Source organism: Amblyraja radiata, chromosome 27, assembly GCF_010909765.2.
Source record: "Amblyraja radiata isolate CabotCenter1 chromosome 27, sAmbRad1.1.pri, whole genome shotgun sequence".
NCBI classification, from domain to species: Eukaryota; Metazoa; Chordata; class Chondrichthyes; order Rajiformes; family Rajidae; genus Amblyraja; species Amblyraja radiata.
In genome coordinates this window covers 16,690,160-16,706,975 of record NC_045982.1, presented here as the reverse complement: position 1 = coordinate 16,706,975, position 16,816 = coordinate 16,690,160, and the positions used below count along the sequence as shown (strand labels likewise).

The 16,816-nt window shown below is 42.6% G+C and overlaps 1 protein-coding gene across 12 annotated transcripts in view; it reads left to right on the top strand.

Annotated features, from left to right (window-relative positions):
* The window catches only part of macf1 (microtubule actin crosslinking factor 1), a 437,138-nt gene that overhangs the window by 25,728 nt on the left and 394,594 nt on the right, over nt 1–16,816 (top strand). The window contains exon 1 of one of the 12 annotated variants that reach the window (XM_033045284.1): nt 3,430–3,815. The exons of the other annotated variants lie outside the window; for them this stretch is intronic. Coding sequence (XP_032901175.1) covers nt 3,722–3,815 — 94 coding nt within the window. The 5' untranslated portion in view covers nt 3,430–3,721. Of the gene's footprint in view, nt 1–3,429; nt 3,816–16,816 lie in introns of those variants that run through there. 12 annotated transcript variants of the gene reach the window in all.

The window sequence follows — 16,816 nt, the reverse complement described above, 5'->3', positions numbered from 1 at the left end:
TTTCTCTGTGTATTTATCGCCCAAGAATTTGATTAACAGCTGCTACATGTGTGAATGCCCTGAAGGGAAGGCCAATAATTTTGTGTTCTATATTGGAAGCAGGAATGTTGCAAATGAACATAATGAAGATTATCACAGTTACTCATAAATGAATTCAAGTTAATGTGAGGTGATGATTAACACGTACATTTAATTCTCTCATCAGTTGGTTGGGAAGTCCCCAATCTGCCCATTTATAATGGTGGAGAACACTAACACATCCAAATCTTTCGTATTTACTCTTCCACAATAGAAAACTACAATATAAGGAAGACCATCACTCTCTCTGTCCCTTTAGTAGTTGCCCAAATTGTAAATAATGATCATTTCTAAAATGAAACATGCATGTTATTTTGGGTAAAGACAATGCTCACCAGTTCTTCTTTTGCCTATTGGATGTGGTAGAAATCCAGTGTACTGGTGGACACTGAGTGCTCCTTCTTCAGGGCATCCATTGCGCTAGATTCTAGACTTTAGGGATACAGCATGGAAACAGGTCCTTCGGCCCGCTGAGTCCATGCCAACCAGTGATCACCCCGACTATCTTACACCATAGACATAATTTACAATTGTACCAAAGCCAATTAATCTACAAACCTGCACGTGTTTGGAGTGCAGCAGGAAACCGGAGCACCCGGATAACACTGGGAAAACGTACAAACTGTCTACTGACCGCACTCTTAGTCAGGATTGAACCCGGATCTCTGGCGTTGTAAGGCAGCAACTCTACCGCTACACCACTGTGCCGCCTCCGTTCAGAAAGATGTGTACGGCTTAAAGAGGGGGCAGATGAGATTTATTCAAATGAAGAATTTTACCTACAAGATGCTGCAATGGTTCCTCGTGAAACAGAGGATGAGAAGGGATCAGAGAGAAATGTATATTTCTTTCCATAATCTCCTTTGGAATTGGAATATGATTGTCAGCAAGATGATGAATAATCTGAAGAGGGATCATTGAAAGGCTAACTCTGTGCCTCCACCAGTGCTGCCTAACGCATCGAATATTTTCAGCAATTTCTGCTTTGTTAGATTTCCTGCATCTGCAGCTGGTGGAGTTAGATGATGTTCAAGAGCCAGGAATGTTTTATTGTCTTATGAACCGACAACGAATAATGAAGTTAATACTTACAGCAGCACAACAGGCATGTCAACACAGTTATCGCAGATTACATATAATAAACAAACAAAACAAAACGCTGCAATACTAGTGCAAAAAGTCCTTAGTACAACCAAGTCAGTTCAAAGTCCAGTTGGTTTCCTAGTGTTCATGTGTCTGATGGTTGTTGGGAAGAAGCTGTTCTTGAACCTGGACATCACGGTTTTCAGACCCCTATACGAACACTCTCCAACTTACGTAAGGGTTACATTCTGTATGCCCTTACGTGAATCAGATTTCATGCATGTCAGAATTACCAGAAATCTAGGTAGTCAAAGAACTGCGGGTTAATACACAAGACGACACAAAGTGCTGGAATAACTCAGCGGGTCAGGCAACATATCTAGAGAGCATGGTTAGGTGATGTTTCGTGTCGGGACCCTTCAGTTTGCAGAAGAGTCCTGACGAGAAACGTCACCTGTCCATGCTCTCCAGACATGCTGCCTGATCTGGTGTGTTAAACCATCACTTTGAGTCGTTACACCTTAAAACAAGGTGCCAATGCCGCTGTCTGTACCAGCGAGCCCTTCTTCACCGACTGCCACACATTGGTGTGGCTGTTGTTGCGGCTCACGTTGTAACCCCTGGCCAACAGGACTTTCTTCAGGCCGCTGCCACCGACAAGACATGCTTGGACACCGTGGGGCTTCCTTCCCTCTTCACCGCTGCTGCTTCATCCTGTCGGCCATCGCTTGGTCTCCCCTCCATTGCAAATTCCTCCTCCTTCTCCCTGGAGTTAAGGTGGAAGGTGTCAGTGACTGGGGGGAGAGGTAGAGTGGAGAAAGTGACGACTGACAGGAAGAAGCAGCAGCTGGTGAGAGGGGCGGGAGCCCCGTGTTGACCAAGCACGTCCTGTCAGTGGCGGCAGCCTGAAGAAACGCTGTCGGCCAGGGGCTACAACGTGTGCTGCTCCACCAGCCACGTGAACCGGACGGTGCGGCTGCTAGTGAAGAAGGACTCGCTGGTGCACCCTGTGGAAGATGCCGGTGACTCGGCCGAGGGTTACTGTCCACCGGCTCTCTCATTCTCACTCGCCTTTCCAGTGTGGCACCAACAGTGGCCAAAACTGGAAGAGCAGCGAGCCCGGGCATCATTGAAGTCGACAGAAACCCCTCACCATCCTCCAGTTGCAATAACACAGGTCATTCAGGAAACAGGACCACCTATTGTGAATTGTTTACATAAGTGCAAGTTTAGTTATGTTGCCTAGTTGTGAACACTGCCCCGGCTCACACTGCCCCTGCATCACCGGCTCTGACCTCCCCACCACCGAACGGATTTATTAGAGCTGCTGCCTCAAAGAAGCAGCCAACAACATCAGAGACCCAACACCATCCTGGCTACACACTCATTTCACCACTGCCATCGGGAAGAAGGTACAGGAGCCTGAAAACGGTAACCTCCAGGTTCAGGAACAGCTACTTCCCTACAGCCATCAGGCTATTAAACACTACAACCTCAAATAAGCTCTGAACTACAATAGATTATTATTATTATTGCACTATTATTGTTTGTTTTTTGTGTCTGTAATATAAATGTGTGTGTATACTTATGAGTATGTGTATATACACACACTGAACTTTTTTTCTCTCGTTTATATTGTTGTTTACAGTGTACTATGTTTACATACTGTATTCTGTTGTGCTGCAAGCAAGTAAGAATTTCATGATTCTATCTGGGACATATGACAATAAAACACTCTTGACTCGAGTATTTCAGTCTGGAAGAGCATGGACTTTCTTCCCTGATGGTAGTAGTGAAACAAGAGCGTGGTCAGGTTGGTGTGGGTCATTGAAGGCTTTTTGAGGCAGTCCCACTCGGTCCCATCTATTCGATGGTGGGGAGGTCAGTATCCGTGATGGATCGGGTAGTGTTGACCACCTTTTGTAATCTCCTTCGTTCATGGGCGTTCAAGTGGCCGAACCAGGCCAATATGCTCTCTACCTTACACCTGTAGAAGTTCAAGAGAGTATTGGTCACCATTCCTAATCAACTCAGTTCGATAAGGAAATAAAGGTGTAAATGTTGCCAAGCTGCTATCTCCCTCTCCCAGACACGCGTTCACCCTGTTGGTGTCTCAGCACCAGATGTGCCAGCGAGCTCCCCCGGCACCGTGGGTGGGTGTGGAGGTGCGGGGAGGGGTTGGGCGAGAGTAGGTGATGAGCCTGGAGCCGGGCAGCCGAGGAGCCGACTCTCTGGCTCCCCCTCCGTGCGCTCACACAGGCAATGGGGCCGGCCTGCGTGCCAGAGTGAGTCAGACTCCGGGCGGCGCTGCTACACAGTCCGGCAGCCCGAGCAGCCATTCATCAGCAGAAAATAAAAGGGGCAGGAATCGGCGGGGAGGAGAAAGGGAGACAGAGACATTCATCCCGGAGAAATCTCCCCGGAGCCAAGCCAGAGTCTGCTCCAGCGCTTGACGCCCGCCCGTGTTGCTGTGAGCCGGAGGAGCGGGGCAGAGAGCGGCCCGTCGCAGCCGCTCTCCGGCGCCGGGAGCAGCGAGCATTCCTGCCCGAACACTCCCACCATGGCCGGCTATGTGCCCGGTCAGATCCCCAGCACCTTCGCCGAGGAGAAGGAGTACGTTCAGGCCTACGAGAACGTCCTGGAGAGGTACAAAGGTAATGGATAACTCTTGTGGAATAAGCCGCTGCCTGAGGTTGAACCAGCTTTCCTTTCATTGCCCGGCGTTCGCCCAAAGCCGCCACAGAATGGCTGGAAACATTTTTCCTGAATTCACCACTAAACGCTCGCACCCGCAGAGGCATTGGGATGCATTCCCCATAATTGTGCATTTCTTCTTTGATATATGTTTTGTTTTCCAACCCCTCCCTTTTGTCTCATCTTGTCCAAGGTATGAATTAATCGCTTTGAGCGTCGTTTTGCTGTTGGCGACACAGATCCACTATAACATTGTTTAAATGTCCTCTTTTAAACGGGAAATATACTTTGTAGGGCTTTGACTCAGTTTTGTTAGGGCACAATTGTCAAATTAATTACTTCTTGTATCTTATGTAAGTGACAGCCAAGTATATTTTTTTATATACCATAGTATATTTCTGAGAATGTTTTGCCGTGCTTGAAAGCTTTTATTATATATTCTTGTGCGGATTATATTAAAATGCTGTCTGGTATCTTTCTGTCTGGAAAGTAGATTAGTATTAAGATTTATAAGATCACTGACTCTCCAATTAATCTCTTTGTCTTTAGATAATGTTATCAGCAAATTACCATTTGGTGTGATGGGATGGCTTTAAACTGTCCTGCATTAGACGGATATATCCCACACAATGTATATGGTTGGATTGTAGATAACGTTATTTTAAATCCGAATAATGTTCTTCGTTTAAACCATAACCTGTTTCACTGGGTGTGTGTGAGGGCAAGATGTGTCAGACCTGTCTAGGGAGGGAGTCGGCTGGTCGGCAAGTTTAGACTTCTCCTGACAATGAGGAAGATGATGCTTTTGGATTAGTGAAGTATCTCAGATTTTCATTTCCTGATGATGTAATAAATCTGTCAGCGAAATCTGACGGTGTTTGGTCTCATTCTGTTCCCATTCTGAAACTCTGTCAATTTCCTTCCAGTTGAAATGTATTAAAAAGACACAACCCGCAGACAAAGACATCCTATGTTCTGGTCTTCCTCCGCTCCAGGTTTACTTTTGTTTCGAGATTTGCTGTTTCCTGTTGCACTTAATGTGCATTGTTTAGTGGTTCCTGAATTCTGCCCTGGAGTATCATTTTAAACTGCAATGGATATGTTATATTCTGCAGCGGTTGATAATTTGCCGCATATGTAACTTAACACGCGCTCCCGAGTACACCTAACTGTATATAATTCGTATCACATTAGGTTGAAGTGCTTTAAAGGTGCATTTAAAACTCGTTGCACGAATTCAGTATCCCTTTACCTTCTATAATGCTCAAGTTGAATCTGTCTGTGTTGTTGGAAATGAGCCAGACTGTAGACGCATGCGTACGAGCTGTGAGGCCTGGCATTGCTTGGAGGTTTAAACACGGGTTGTGCTCAATGCTCATCTCGACCTATTGGATCTCATGCATCCAAGGTGCACAATGCAATGGGCTAAATACCAATAATTGACGGGGTTTTTTTAGGAAAGTTTCCTTTGGGGCCAAGGAGTTGCTTCAGCCCATGTAGTGTAAATGGTGTGGCTTTTAGGGAAATCTCCATACAACCCCTTTTCTAGGAACTCAGTCTTCCCTTGACGCAGGGGTCACCTGTACATTGAACATTTTGTCTTAGATGGATATGTCTTTTCTGTCACAAGAGGGGGAGAGAGAGAGCTTGGAGAAAAGATGGGGAAGAGCCATGGGGGAGAGGGGGGTATCACGGGGGAGGGGGGCAGGAGCCAGCGAGGGGGACCACAGGTGAAGGGGCTGCCACTGACGGTGTGATGGGGACTCACAGCGGGCGCTGGTCGTTCTCCTCCGCCGGGATCAGAGTCTCCGCTATCCGTTTGGCAACATCCCCGACTCCAAGTCCCTGATAGTAAACCATGATATCAAAAGCGGGGACATTTTTGGTTCCATTTTTGCACCTGCAGTGTAATTATGCTGTATGTCAGGTCTTGAAGTCGCTTTTGAAAACGCTTTAAAATGCTTTTTGACATTCCATGGATATAAATGCTTATCATCTGATATTTTTAATGTGTATGTGATTAATTTTCACTTGTAGTTCTGCTTAACAGTGATTTATTGAAGATTAGTCCACCCCTGCTGTTGGTAATATTGGCTTTCTGTATCTCGCTCCATGTTGTGTTGATTTGCATTTGATCTGTTCAGCTTTTATTGAAAATACTGAGCTAGTTCATTATAATGTGATGCTAGGTTTTTCAATAATAACCTAGAAGCTTGTTATTCTAGGTCTGTGTTGGAAACCTAGAATGATAAGACTTCATTAAAAAATGTTCAAATGTACATGGTTTCTTTGGCTATTTTTCTTCTGTTCAATTTGTGATCAGAACGTTGGCTTCTTCTTGCTTATGATGTACCTTTTACCATCTGTTTATCTATGAAAGATTTTTGTCTGGAATGTTAAATTGCTAATAGTTTTTTACTCACTAATATTTGGATATTTCTAACTACAATGGATATCAATGACTGCCTTAAATTTTTATGAACATTGCAGATTACATCGTTGTGGTTATTCCCAGCTTTAGAATTCACATTATTTGCCAGCTTTTAATATCTAAATCATCCGGTCTGTTAAAAATAGGTACATTTTTATTTCAGCATATCCCATGCACTAAATTGATTAAGTGAACCAGGACGACATTTTCAAATGTGTGCTCTTTTGATATATTTTTAAGGCTGCATGAAATGTATTATTCTGTCAAATTGTATTTGAGGGACTAGTGTTTAAGAATTCACAATGGACTGTTCTTTTGGAAGGGCTGGGTAACACAAGAATTTTTAGTTTTCAGAAAGCATTGTATCAATTTCCTCCTATGGGGCATGCTGATGGCTTTCTCTCAGGATCTTGTGATCTGCTTGCTCCTACCTCTGCTGGTCTACTGCTGTAAATCCCTCTACTTCCAGACCACCAAATGACATTCCCCTTCTACTAGATTAAAACAAAAATTCTGCTGCTCGTGTGTAAATTGGCTGCGAGTTAGGTTCACCAGCCACGACACTGGTTAGTGATCTAGTCTGGTTTGAGGTCCAGATAGGGGTTACTGTTGACCAAAAACAACTGGACTTGCCACAAATACCATGACTGGTGAAGGCCCAGGCATCCTGCAGGAAGTAACCCTCCAGTACTGCAATGTCTTTCCATGTTCTTAAAGGCTCAGAAGTGTAACCAAATATCTCCACTTTCTTGGAGTACGATGGCAACAACTTGCTCTTGAACTGTGTCCCATGAAAGCACCGTAAACATTTATTCTCCTCACTAGCATTGCACTGCGGCTGCACTGTATGTCATGTGCAAAACACACAGTATTTACTCGCCCGGAAGGGTCCCGACACAAAAGATGATCCACCAATACTGCTGACCCATTGAGTTACTGCAGCGCTTTGCTCAAGATTCCAGCATCCACAGTTTCTTGTGTACTCCAGAGTACCTCTCAAACTTCTGACTTCTACCACCAGGAAGATACATAGAACACCTGCTGGTTCCTCTCCAAGTTGCAGCTTTCCCAAAGGACTTGTATTGCCAGTCCTCCCATCACTTTTGGAACTCCTTGCCCAACACCAATTGGACATATGAATAGCAGAAGTTCCAGAAAGCTGCTCTCCATCTCTAAGGCAACCAGGTGTGGACCAGCATATTGACTAGTTGCATCATGGCCTGGTTCGGAAACTTGAACGTCCAGGGTTGGGAAAAAAACTGCAAAAAGTAGTGAACACCGCCCAGTGCATCACCGGCTCTGACCTCCCCACCATCGAAGGGATTTATAGGAGTCGCTGCCTCAAAGGCAGCCAGCATCATCAGAGACCCACACCATCCTGCCCATACATTCATTTCACCCCTGCCATCTGGAAGAAGGTGCAGGAGCCTGAAAACGGTAACATTCAGGAACAGCTTCTTCCCTACAGACATCAGGCTATTAAACACAACAACCTCAAATAAGCTCTGAACTACAATAGACTTATTATTATATTGTTTACAGTGCACTATGTTTACATATTCTGTTGTGCAGTTGCAAGTAAGAATGTTGTTGTTCTATCTGGAACATATGACAATAAAACACTCTTGACTTGACAATAAATTCTGCTCTTGCCTGTGATGAGCAAATCCTCCCCCCCCCCCAAAAAAAAAAGAATATAGAAAACACAAAGCAATCTCCTCCTATTGACCACTTTCAACTACAAGGTGCCCACATTCCTTTGATTGCTGTGATTGCAGTGTGCCATTTGAGAGTGTCACCTAATGGGGTTGTGCATGAGGATCCTGACCTTTCAAGTCATGTCTTCAATTTAATTTTGTAATGTGGATGATGGCTTTTGCCATGCCTCCTAATGTGGCATTGCACACCAAGATTTGATCTCAAGGTTTTTTTAAACACTCATAACTTTTTTATTTTTCATCGATGGGAAAAATCCTCTGGGCTGGCTTGGCAGAGGAGGACTGTGAGTAAGATGGCTAAAAATCACAGCGATACAGGGTAGCTTTTTTCTAAAATCAATATACAGCGCAGACAGGAAGTGGTCAAGTTGATACTTTTAATTTTATAGATGTTTTATTATTAATGATTTGTGTGTCATTCCTAACTGCCACTGTATGTCATTGTCACTTGTGTGTGGAGCACCAAGGCAAATTCCTTGTATGTGAATACTTGGCCAATACTTATTAATTCATTTCTCCTGTCAATGAAATTCTCACGTTACCAGTCCCTGTGACTGTTCGCTGACTGCCAGTTGTCCTTTCCTTGTCCTTTTGGCCACCTTTCCATCTGAGAGGCCTACTGCCCAGCACAGGTGTCCCTGTAAAACCTTCATTGCAAAGACTCCAAGATAATCTTGTTCATTTGTCCAATGCTTTTTGGTGATGCCGAGAGCGATAGAGGTCAGTTGGTGAACTGCAAACAGGTTGATGGATTTGGCTATTTTTGCCAGACAATGGGATGGAACCATGGTGCCTATAAATCATTTGTGGCCACCACCATGGTTCAGATTGAACTCCTCAGGCCTGTCCTCAGTGCTGCATAGTTGGCGTTGAATCAAAGATGCATGTAAAAGGTTTGACGAAATGTAGTCGTTTAATTCTTGGCAATGTAGACCCCCTCAGTCAAAATAGCTGAAATGCATTTATTTGATCATTTTCTAACATTGTGTGTAAAATTGGCTGCTGTTATCCCTACTACAATAATAACAGCGCTTTAAAAAAATGTAATTAGTTATAAATACTTTGCTATAAGGTTATGAAAGGCATTATAAAAATAAAACCCTTTTTTCTTTTTTTTATAAAATAACATTTGAACATCAAAGAATAAGCTTCAGCGTTCAGAAGCAAGACGTGACCCAAATCCCCATGTAGCCTTTCATCAGTATTGTTGCTGGGTCAAAGTGAAGTAAACTTCCTCCCACCCTCCCATCCGCCCGCCCTCGGGCTCCTCCCCCTCCTCCCCTTTTCCTTCTTTCTCCCACCCCCCATCAGTCTGAAGAAGGGTATCGGCCCGAAACGTCGCCTATTTCCTTCGCTCCATAGATGCTGCTGCACCCGCTGAGTTTCCCCAGCAATTTTGTGTAAACTTCCTTTTCGTTTGCTTCAACAATAACCCCAGACAGTAACTTCTGATAAGAACTTTTTTTTTTGGTGGCAACATTAGTAGGCTGTCTCTTTCCCCACCATTGAATAAAATTGTTACTTGGTACCAAATTTTGATTTCGGCTACTTTTTGACTGTTTGCAGCCTTCAAAGGGTAGGATTTAACAAAAAAAAAAAATCGACATTTCATTATTTAATCAGCGGTTCTGAAGAGAAATGTATGTGAAATTGGATTTTCACTTTGATTTTTGCAAGTATCAACAACAAGCTTGTTATGAATGATATTAGGACATAGCTGCCAGGGAACATAGGTGGAGATATCTTAGAGGATTGGTTTAAGGAAGCAGCATAATCCAATGAGCAGGATAAGTTCTTCAGAATCACAAAACCTCTGAAGCCTGAAATTTAAAACATTTCAAGGGCAAACTTTAGATTTAATTATCTGAGGCAATTATTTATCTTCCAATGAAGAAATGTGTATCCTATTTTGTTCCCACAGTTTCCTAATGGGATTAAGCGAATAGTGTGTGTCCATTATCTAGAGCTCTGCTGGTATATGCTGGCAAAATAAAACTAGCAATGGATAATCTTTCCACCCACTTCACATCCTCTGCTTTGTTAATGAATGTGAAAGATTTATGTTAACTGGCAAAAGCAAGTGGAAAAAACAGAACTTTTCAATGCTATTTGTATGTTTGGCTTTTCCTTGTATTATCTCTTTTACTTTGCCATAAGTCTTTCTATGTTTTGAATTATTGGGTTGTACCAATATGTGCAGTTCATTTTTTGACAGATAAATTTGTGATCTTGCCTTTATCTCCTGAAAAATCCCTAGTTCCATTGCTAACCAGAAGCGAATTACTTAATTGAAACTGATATTGCTTTATCTGATCACGGGGTGCATGAGCAAAACATGACGCAGAGTTTATAGTTCTAGTGACACAACAGGATCATTTATCCTAACAAGATCACGCCAAACATCAAGCACCCATTTACATTGGTCCTATTTTATTCTCTATTGGAGAAACAACACCTCATTCCACTAGGGTAGCTTCTAACCCAGCGGTATGAATATTCAATTCTCCATTTTTACATTTCTCCCTCTTTAGAAACATAGACATAGAAACATAGAAAATAGGTGCAGGAGGAGGCCATTCGGCCCTTCGAGCCAGCACCGCCATTCATTGTGATCATGGCTGATCGTCCCCTATCAATAACCCGTGCCTGCCTTCTCCCCATATCCCTTGACTCCACTAGCCCCTAGAGCTCTCTCTAACTCTCTCTTAAATCCATCCAGTGACTTGGCCTCCACTGCCTTCTGTGGCAGGGGATTCCATAAATTCACAACTCTCTGGGTGAAAAAGTTTTTTCTCACCTCAGTCTTAAATGACCTCCCCTTTATTCTAAGACTGTGGCCCCTGGTTCTGGACTCGCCCAACATTGGGATTTTTTTTTCTCTTTCTCTCTCCCCTCCACCTACCTTTCTCATCCTCCCCCGTTTCCACCTATATCCATTCCTCTGGCTTCACATTTTACTCTTTTCTCCTGCCCTTTATCTTGCACCCTTTTTTCATCTTTTCATCTCTGGTCATGTCCACCAATCTGCCAATCAAAACTCCTGCTCACCTGTATTCACCCATCACATGACGGGCTTTGTCTAACACCCACTTCTCCACCCCCCCCCCACCTCAATGATCAGCCGGAGGTGTCCCATCCCGAAACTTCACCTATCCATGTCCTCCAAGGATTCTGCCCGACTTGCTGAGTTGCATGCATTTCGAATAGTCACATACACACTCGTAACAATTAGGAGAAGCCAATTAGCGAGTTCGGTATATCTTTGGGAAGTGGGAGGAAACTCCATAGCCAGAGGAAATCTACATGGTCACAAGGAGAACATGCAAATTCCAAACGGGCAGCATTGGAAGTCTGGTTCAAACCAAGGTTACTGGAGCTGTGAGCAAGTGGTCCTTCTAGCTGCATTGCCATATTGTTTCTTCCCATTATCATACCATCAATAGAAGGACTTTTTTAATGTTGTTTTCCTGACCTGCATTCTATGGATTTGTTTTTGTTGTGACAAACTACTTATTTGCTTTCAAAATGCAGGTGATTTGTACCTCTGCTAATGGAAGCCGCAAACAATTTTTAAAATATTGCACACAAACACCTTATTTTTTGTATTTATTTCCTTGTGCTCACTAACTTGTAGAATGGTTACTAATGTGTGAACCATTCTTCATGCATGCACACAATTAGTGAATGCCGTGATTTAAAAAATATATATCAAGTCAAGTTTATTTGTCAGATACACATACGAGATGTGCAGTGAAATGAAAAGTGGCAATGCTCGCGGACTTTTGTGCAAAAAGACATACAACCAAACAAACTATAAACACAATCATAACACACACATATTCTTTTACATAATAAATAATGGAAGAAAAAAGGTTCAGTAGAGTTAGTCCCTGGTGAAATAGGAGTTTACAGTCCGAATGGCCTCTGGGAAGAAACTCCTTCTCAACCTCTCCGTTCTCACCGCATGGCAACGGAGGCGTTTGCCTGACCGTAGCAGCTGGAACAGTCCGTTGCAGGGGTGGAATATCTCATGATATTGTTGGCCCTGGAGTTGCACCTCCTGATGTATAGTTCCTGCAGGGGGGCAAGTGAAGTTCCCATAGTGCGTTCGGCCGAACGCACTACTCTCTGCAGAGCCTTCTTGTCCTTGGCAGAGCAATTCCCAAACCATATGGTAATGTTCCCGGACAAGATGCTTTCCACCGCCGCTGCGTAGAAGCACTGGAGGATCCTCGGAGACACTCTGAATTTCCTCAATTGCCTGAGATGGTAAAGGCGCTGCCTTGCCTTACTCACGAGTGCTGAGGCATGTGATGCCCATGTCATATCCTCGGAGATGTGGACTCCCAGATATTTAAAACAGTTCACCCTATCCACAGGATCCCCATTTATCCTCAATGGAGTGTACGTCCTCGGATGATGTGCCCTCCTAAAGTCCATGATCAGCTCCTTCGTTTTTTTGATGTTCAAGAGGAGGCTGTTATCCTGGCACCATAGTGCTAGATCAGCCACCTCCTCCCGGTAGGCCTTCTCGTTGTTGTCTGAGATCAGGCCCACCACCACAGTGTCATCAGCAAACTTAATTATTGAGTTGGAGCTGAACCTAGCCACACAGTCATGTGTGTACAGGGAGTACAATAGGGGGCTGAGGACGCAACCCTGGGGCGATCCTGTGCTCAGGGTGAGGGACTTCGATGTATTCCCTCCCATATTGACTACCTGGGGCCTGGCGGTGAGAAAGTCCAGGGCCCAGGCACACAGGGAGGTGTTGAGCCCCAATTCCATTAGCTTCCCGGCCAGTCTGGCCATTCCAGGAGTCATGTGGATAAACTCAATGGTGTCTTTCTATGGGAATCAGCAGAGAGAAAACACAAATTTAATTGGTTAAAACGGGGAATTGCAGATGCTAAATTACTAAAAAAAAAAAAAAAGACACAAAGTGAATGAGGAACTTCCTCTGAAGAAGAAGAATCCCAAAGCGTCACTTATCAATGTTCTCCTGGGATGCTGCCTGGCCTGCTGAGTTCCTCCAGCACTTTGTGTCTATTTTTGTTTGTTCAAGTACCCTTCTTCTCCCTCCCCTCTTTTGAGCTGATGTATGAATTCTAGCTATAAAATCTCAATGGCAAATATGGACATTCACTGCAGTCTGTATATGTTAATGGTGGCAATGTGAAGGAATCATGCTTTGGGAACATAATGCCGAACACTGGTCATAGCCCACCATATCTTCCATTCTGTGAACTGAAATTCTTGCACTTGTCAAAGATTTATGGGCTGGTCACAGAAACATTTTTGGAACATTTTGCCATAGTCACACTTTGTCCTGTTCACCATCTCTTTTGTCCTTTCTCATTCCTGTCACTTTGTGACAAAGACTTACAAATAGAAGGAATAAAAACAGAATGTTTTCTAGTTGGTCAATCTGTGTGGTCAGTACAAATGAATTAGTATTTCATTTGTAGACCGGATTTGAATTGGGTTTCAACTTAACATTGGCCCAATATTTATTCAATCTACTTTAAAATTTGTTTACATTATTAAAGCTCCCAAATAGACCAATTCTGGGGGAGATAGGAAAGAGATTTGGAGAATGTAGTGTTGATGAAGTAGAAGGCTGGGACAAATGGGTTTGATTCTGTTAGATGGTGACTGGAAAGGAAGCGGGATGGAAGGAATACCATAAACATAGTTAGTGGAAGGGGTGTGTGGATTGAGTCCCACTGATTTTTGAAATAACTAATTGGACATAAATTGATCTGAGCATCAGAATATAAGGCAGTTGGGTTGGTTATTGGTTTGATGGGGTGAAGCTGGGAGCTTTAAGGAATGGAATTGAGGAATTTTGTATCGTGGCAGTGACAGGCAATCTACCCACGATGGGAATGATGATGACATCCTGCGGGTAGGAATTCTGGAGGAAATGGGCAGGAATAAGGCCACAAAACGTTCTGGGCAATGATGGTTTTAAATTGAGATGCTCGGTGAGGCATTTATATCTCTTTCAAGATGAGAGTCTGCATGGTTTAAAAGGCATGGAAGAGGGTTTTAGCCACAGATGAGCTAACTAGGGTAAACCTCATAATGGAGGCAATTGAATTTGAAGCTCTACTTGCAGTCTGAAAATAGTCTAGAAGCGGTGAATTGTTCTGGAAAATGGCTAGAGAAGAGAATAAAATTTGGTTGCTGACGAGGTGTGTCACAGGGAAACATGGCATCTAATGTCATGTATTTAATGATTGCATAACTTGTTAGCACAAAGCAATAGTCTGCAATTAACTAGTTCCCCAACCTTCTACACTTTGAACCATTTCTCTGCAGGAAGTCTCTTAACGTTCTCATTAAAAGCACAATCCAAGTGGATTTTCTTCCTTTGGTATCATTCAAAAGAATTCTAACGAGCAACTAGCTGTATTTTCTAAAGGTCCCAGCATCTACCGGGCATCTTCCCATAATCTTGTTAGTCACTTTCATGTATTGTATTTGTCAGAGCAGTATGTACTTGTTTTGTGGTTCACTGTAAATGTCTGTACTCGTGAAGATTCTTAATTTTAGTGATTTGGAAACTCTATCAAGTTAAAGATTCTATTTATTATAAACATTTTGTTTATCTGTCCTACATATCCACATCATTGATCTAGCTGTTAATGTTGTGCTTTCAAATGGATTTATTTTGTGTGGCAATTGTTTCTAAAGCAAATGCGTATTTTTTATTTTCATACTTTGCCCAATAAGACTGACTCGAGTTGACAATTCATTAAACCTGTTTGTGATTTACCAAAGAGCATGCCAGAGTGTCCTAGTATTTGAATTGGGTAAATTGAATAATATGGATAATGTGAAAGGCTAGCTTAAAAAGATGAGGTGGAATGGACAAAGCCGATATGTGCTGTCTGTAGTGTTGAAAACCCATTGATCTGGTACTGTCTTGTAAATGTACAGTGTTCTGTGTTGTAAATAATTAAAGAACAATTGCAAATCTAACATTTTGGTGGGAAAGGGTGGGGCTGATTGTAGGGATATAGGCTTAATTTAAAACCCTCATTACATAATTTGGATAAACCAGTCATCTGTGATACAACGTTCCTGCTGGTTCTAAAGATTAGGTCATTACTTTCAGCTGATCTTTTATCACATGCTGCCAAAGATTGCCAGCTGCACTTGTCACGCCCAACAGGTTTACAATGTCATCATTTAAAGTTGAGTAACAAAGTTGGCTCACACATTGAATTCATGAATTTAGAGTTCTGAAATCTCCTAAATTGTCTGTTTTGTAAGAACACAATTCCTTTTTGTTTTAAAATCCTGGCCAGGTAGTTGACCTGCTTGACAAGTAATTCTTTAAAAACTAATTTTGTGGGTAAATTCTATTGCGTGTCTTTAAATCATAAAGAAACTGCTAATTAAACAATTATAATAGTGATTCGGGAGAAGGGTGACATCAAATAAACTGCTTCGTAGTTGAAATAACACTTTCAAAAAGTTTTTTAAGTTATAATTGTGACTGAGATTTTATTTTGGTATTCTTGAAGCCTAATTATTCAGGCCAGAGATATGAATCTGGAATTTTATATCCAAATCCTGCTTTGGCAATTTGTGAATGGAATTTGGCTAATTTTGGAATTAAAATATAGCATATGATGAGCGCTTGACAGCACTGGGCCTCTACTCGCTGGAGTTTAGAAGGTTAAGGGGGGGGACCTCATTGAAACTTACAGAATAATGAAAGGCATAGATGGGGTGGATGTGGAAAGGATGTTTCCACCTGTGGGAGAGTCTAGGACCAGAGATCAAAGCCTCAAAATGAAAGGGCGCTCTTTTTGAAAGGAGGTGAGGAGGAAATTCTCTGGTCTTAGGGTAGTTAATCTGTGGAGCTCATTGCCCCAGAGGGCTGTGGCGGTCAAGTCAGTGGATATATTTAAGTCAGTGGATATATCTAATCTTGATTAGAACGGGTGTCAAGAGTTATGGGGAGAAGGCAGGAGAATGGGAGGTAAAGATCAGCTATGATTGAATGGCGGAGTGGACTCGATGGGCCGAATGGCCTAATTCTACTCCAACAACATGAAAAAAGTGCCATAGAAATGCACGGCAAAAAGCATGTCCATGCTGACCAAAAAATATATATTTGGAATTTACCCCCTTCCCAGATAGTGGTCCATTGCCTTGCAGATTATGGCTCTTCAAATGCGCATTCACATATTCCTTTAAAATCCAATGAACCAAGAATGAGTGTTTTTACCTCGTGTCTCTTGGAGGCAATATCCAACTATTTACAGTAAATGCTATGCTCTTAATATTTTGGTTTATTAAGTAGTGATTGCAAAGCTAATTGGGGTCAATTACTTTCCCATATTATGACTTTGCAAGTTAGATTTTATAAGGCAGCTTGATGTATTATTAGTGGGGGTTTTTTTTTTTTGCGTGTTTAAAACGTTCAGTGCATAACTTGTTGGCTGGCAAATGCTTGCAGTTCTGAGCAAGTGCTGCATTGCCAGGGATATCATCTTTTAAACAATATGGTAATCCAAGGCCCCATTTACCTTTCAGGCAGTCATTTAAACAAAAACTCCCATGGACCTACCATCAAAGAGTACAAGAGTGGATATGGTGTATTTGTTCATTTTTATTCCCCCAAATAAATGAAATATCCATTGTCTTCCAAATTCCTTTCTTATGAGCTCTTTTGTATTTACTTTTTGTTTTCTCTCTGAGAAACACTAAACTCTTGCCTCTGTTTAACTATTTGTCAGTGGTGCATTTTCACATGTGCTATTTGTGCTCTAAGTAATAGTGAAGGGAAGCTCTTTTA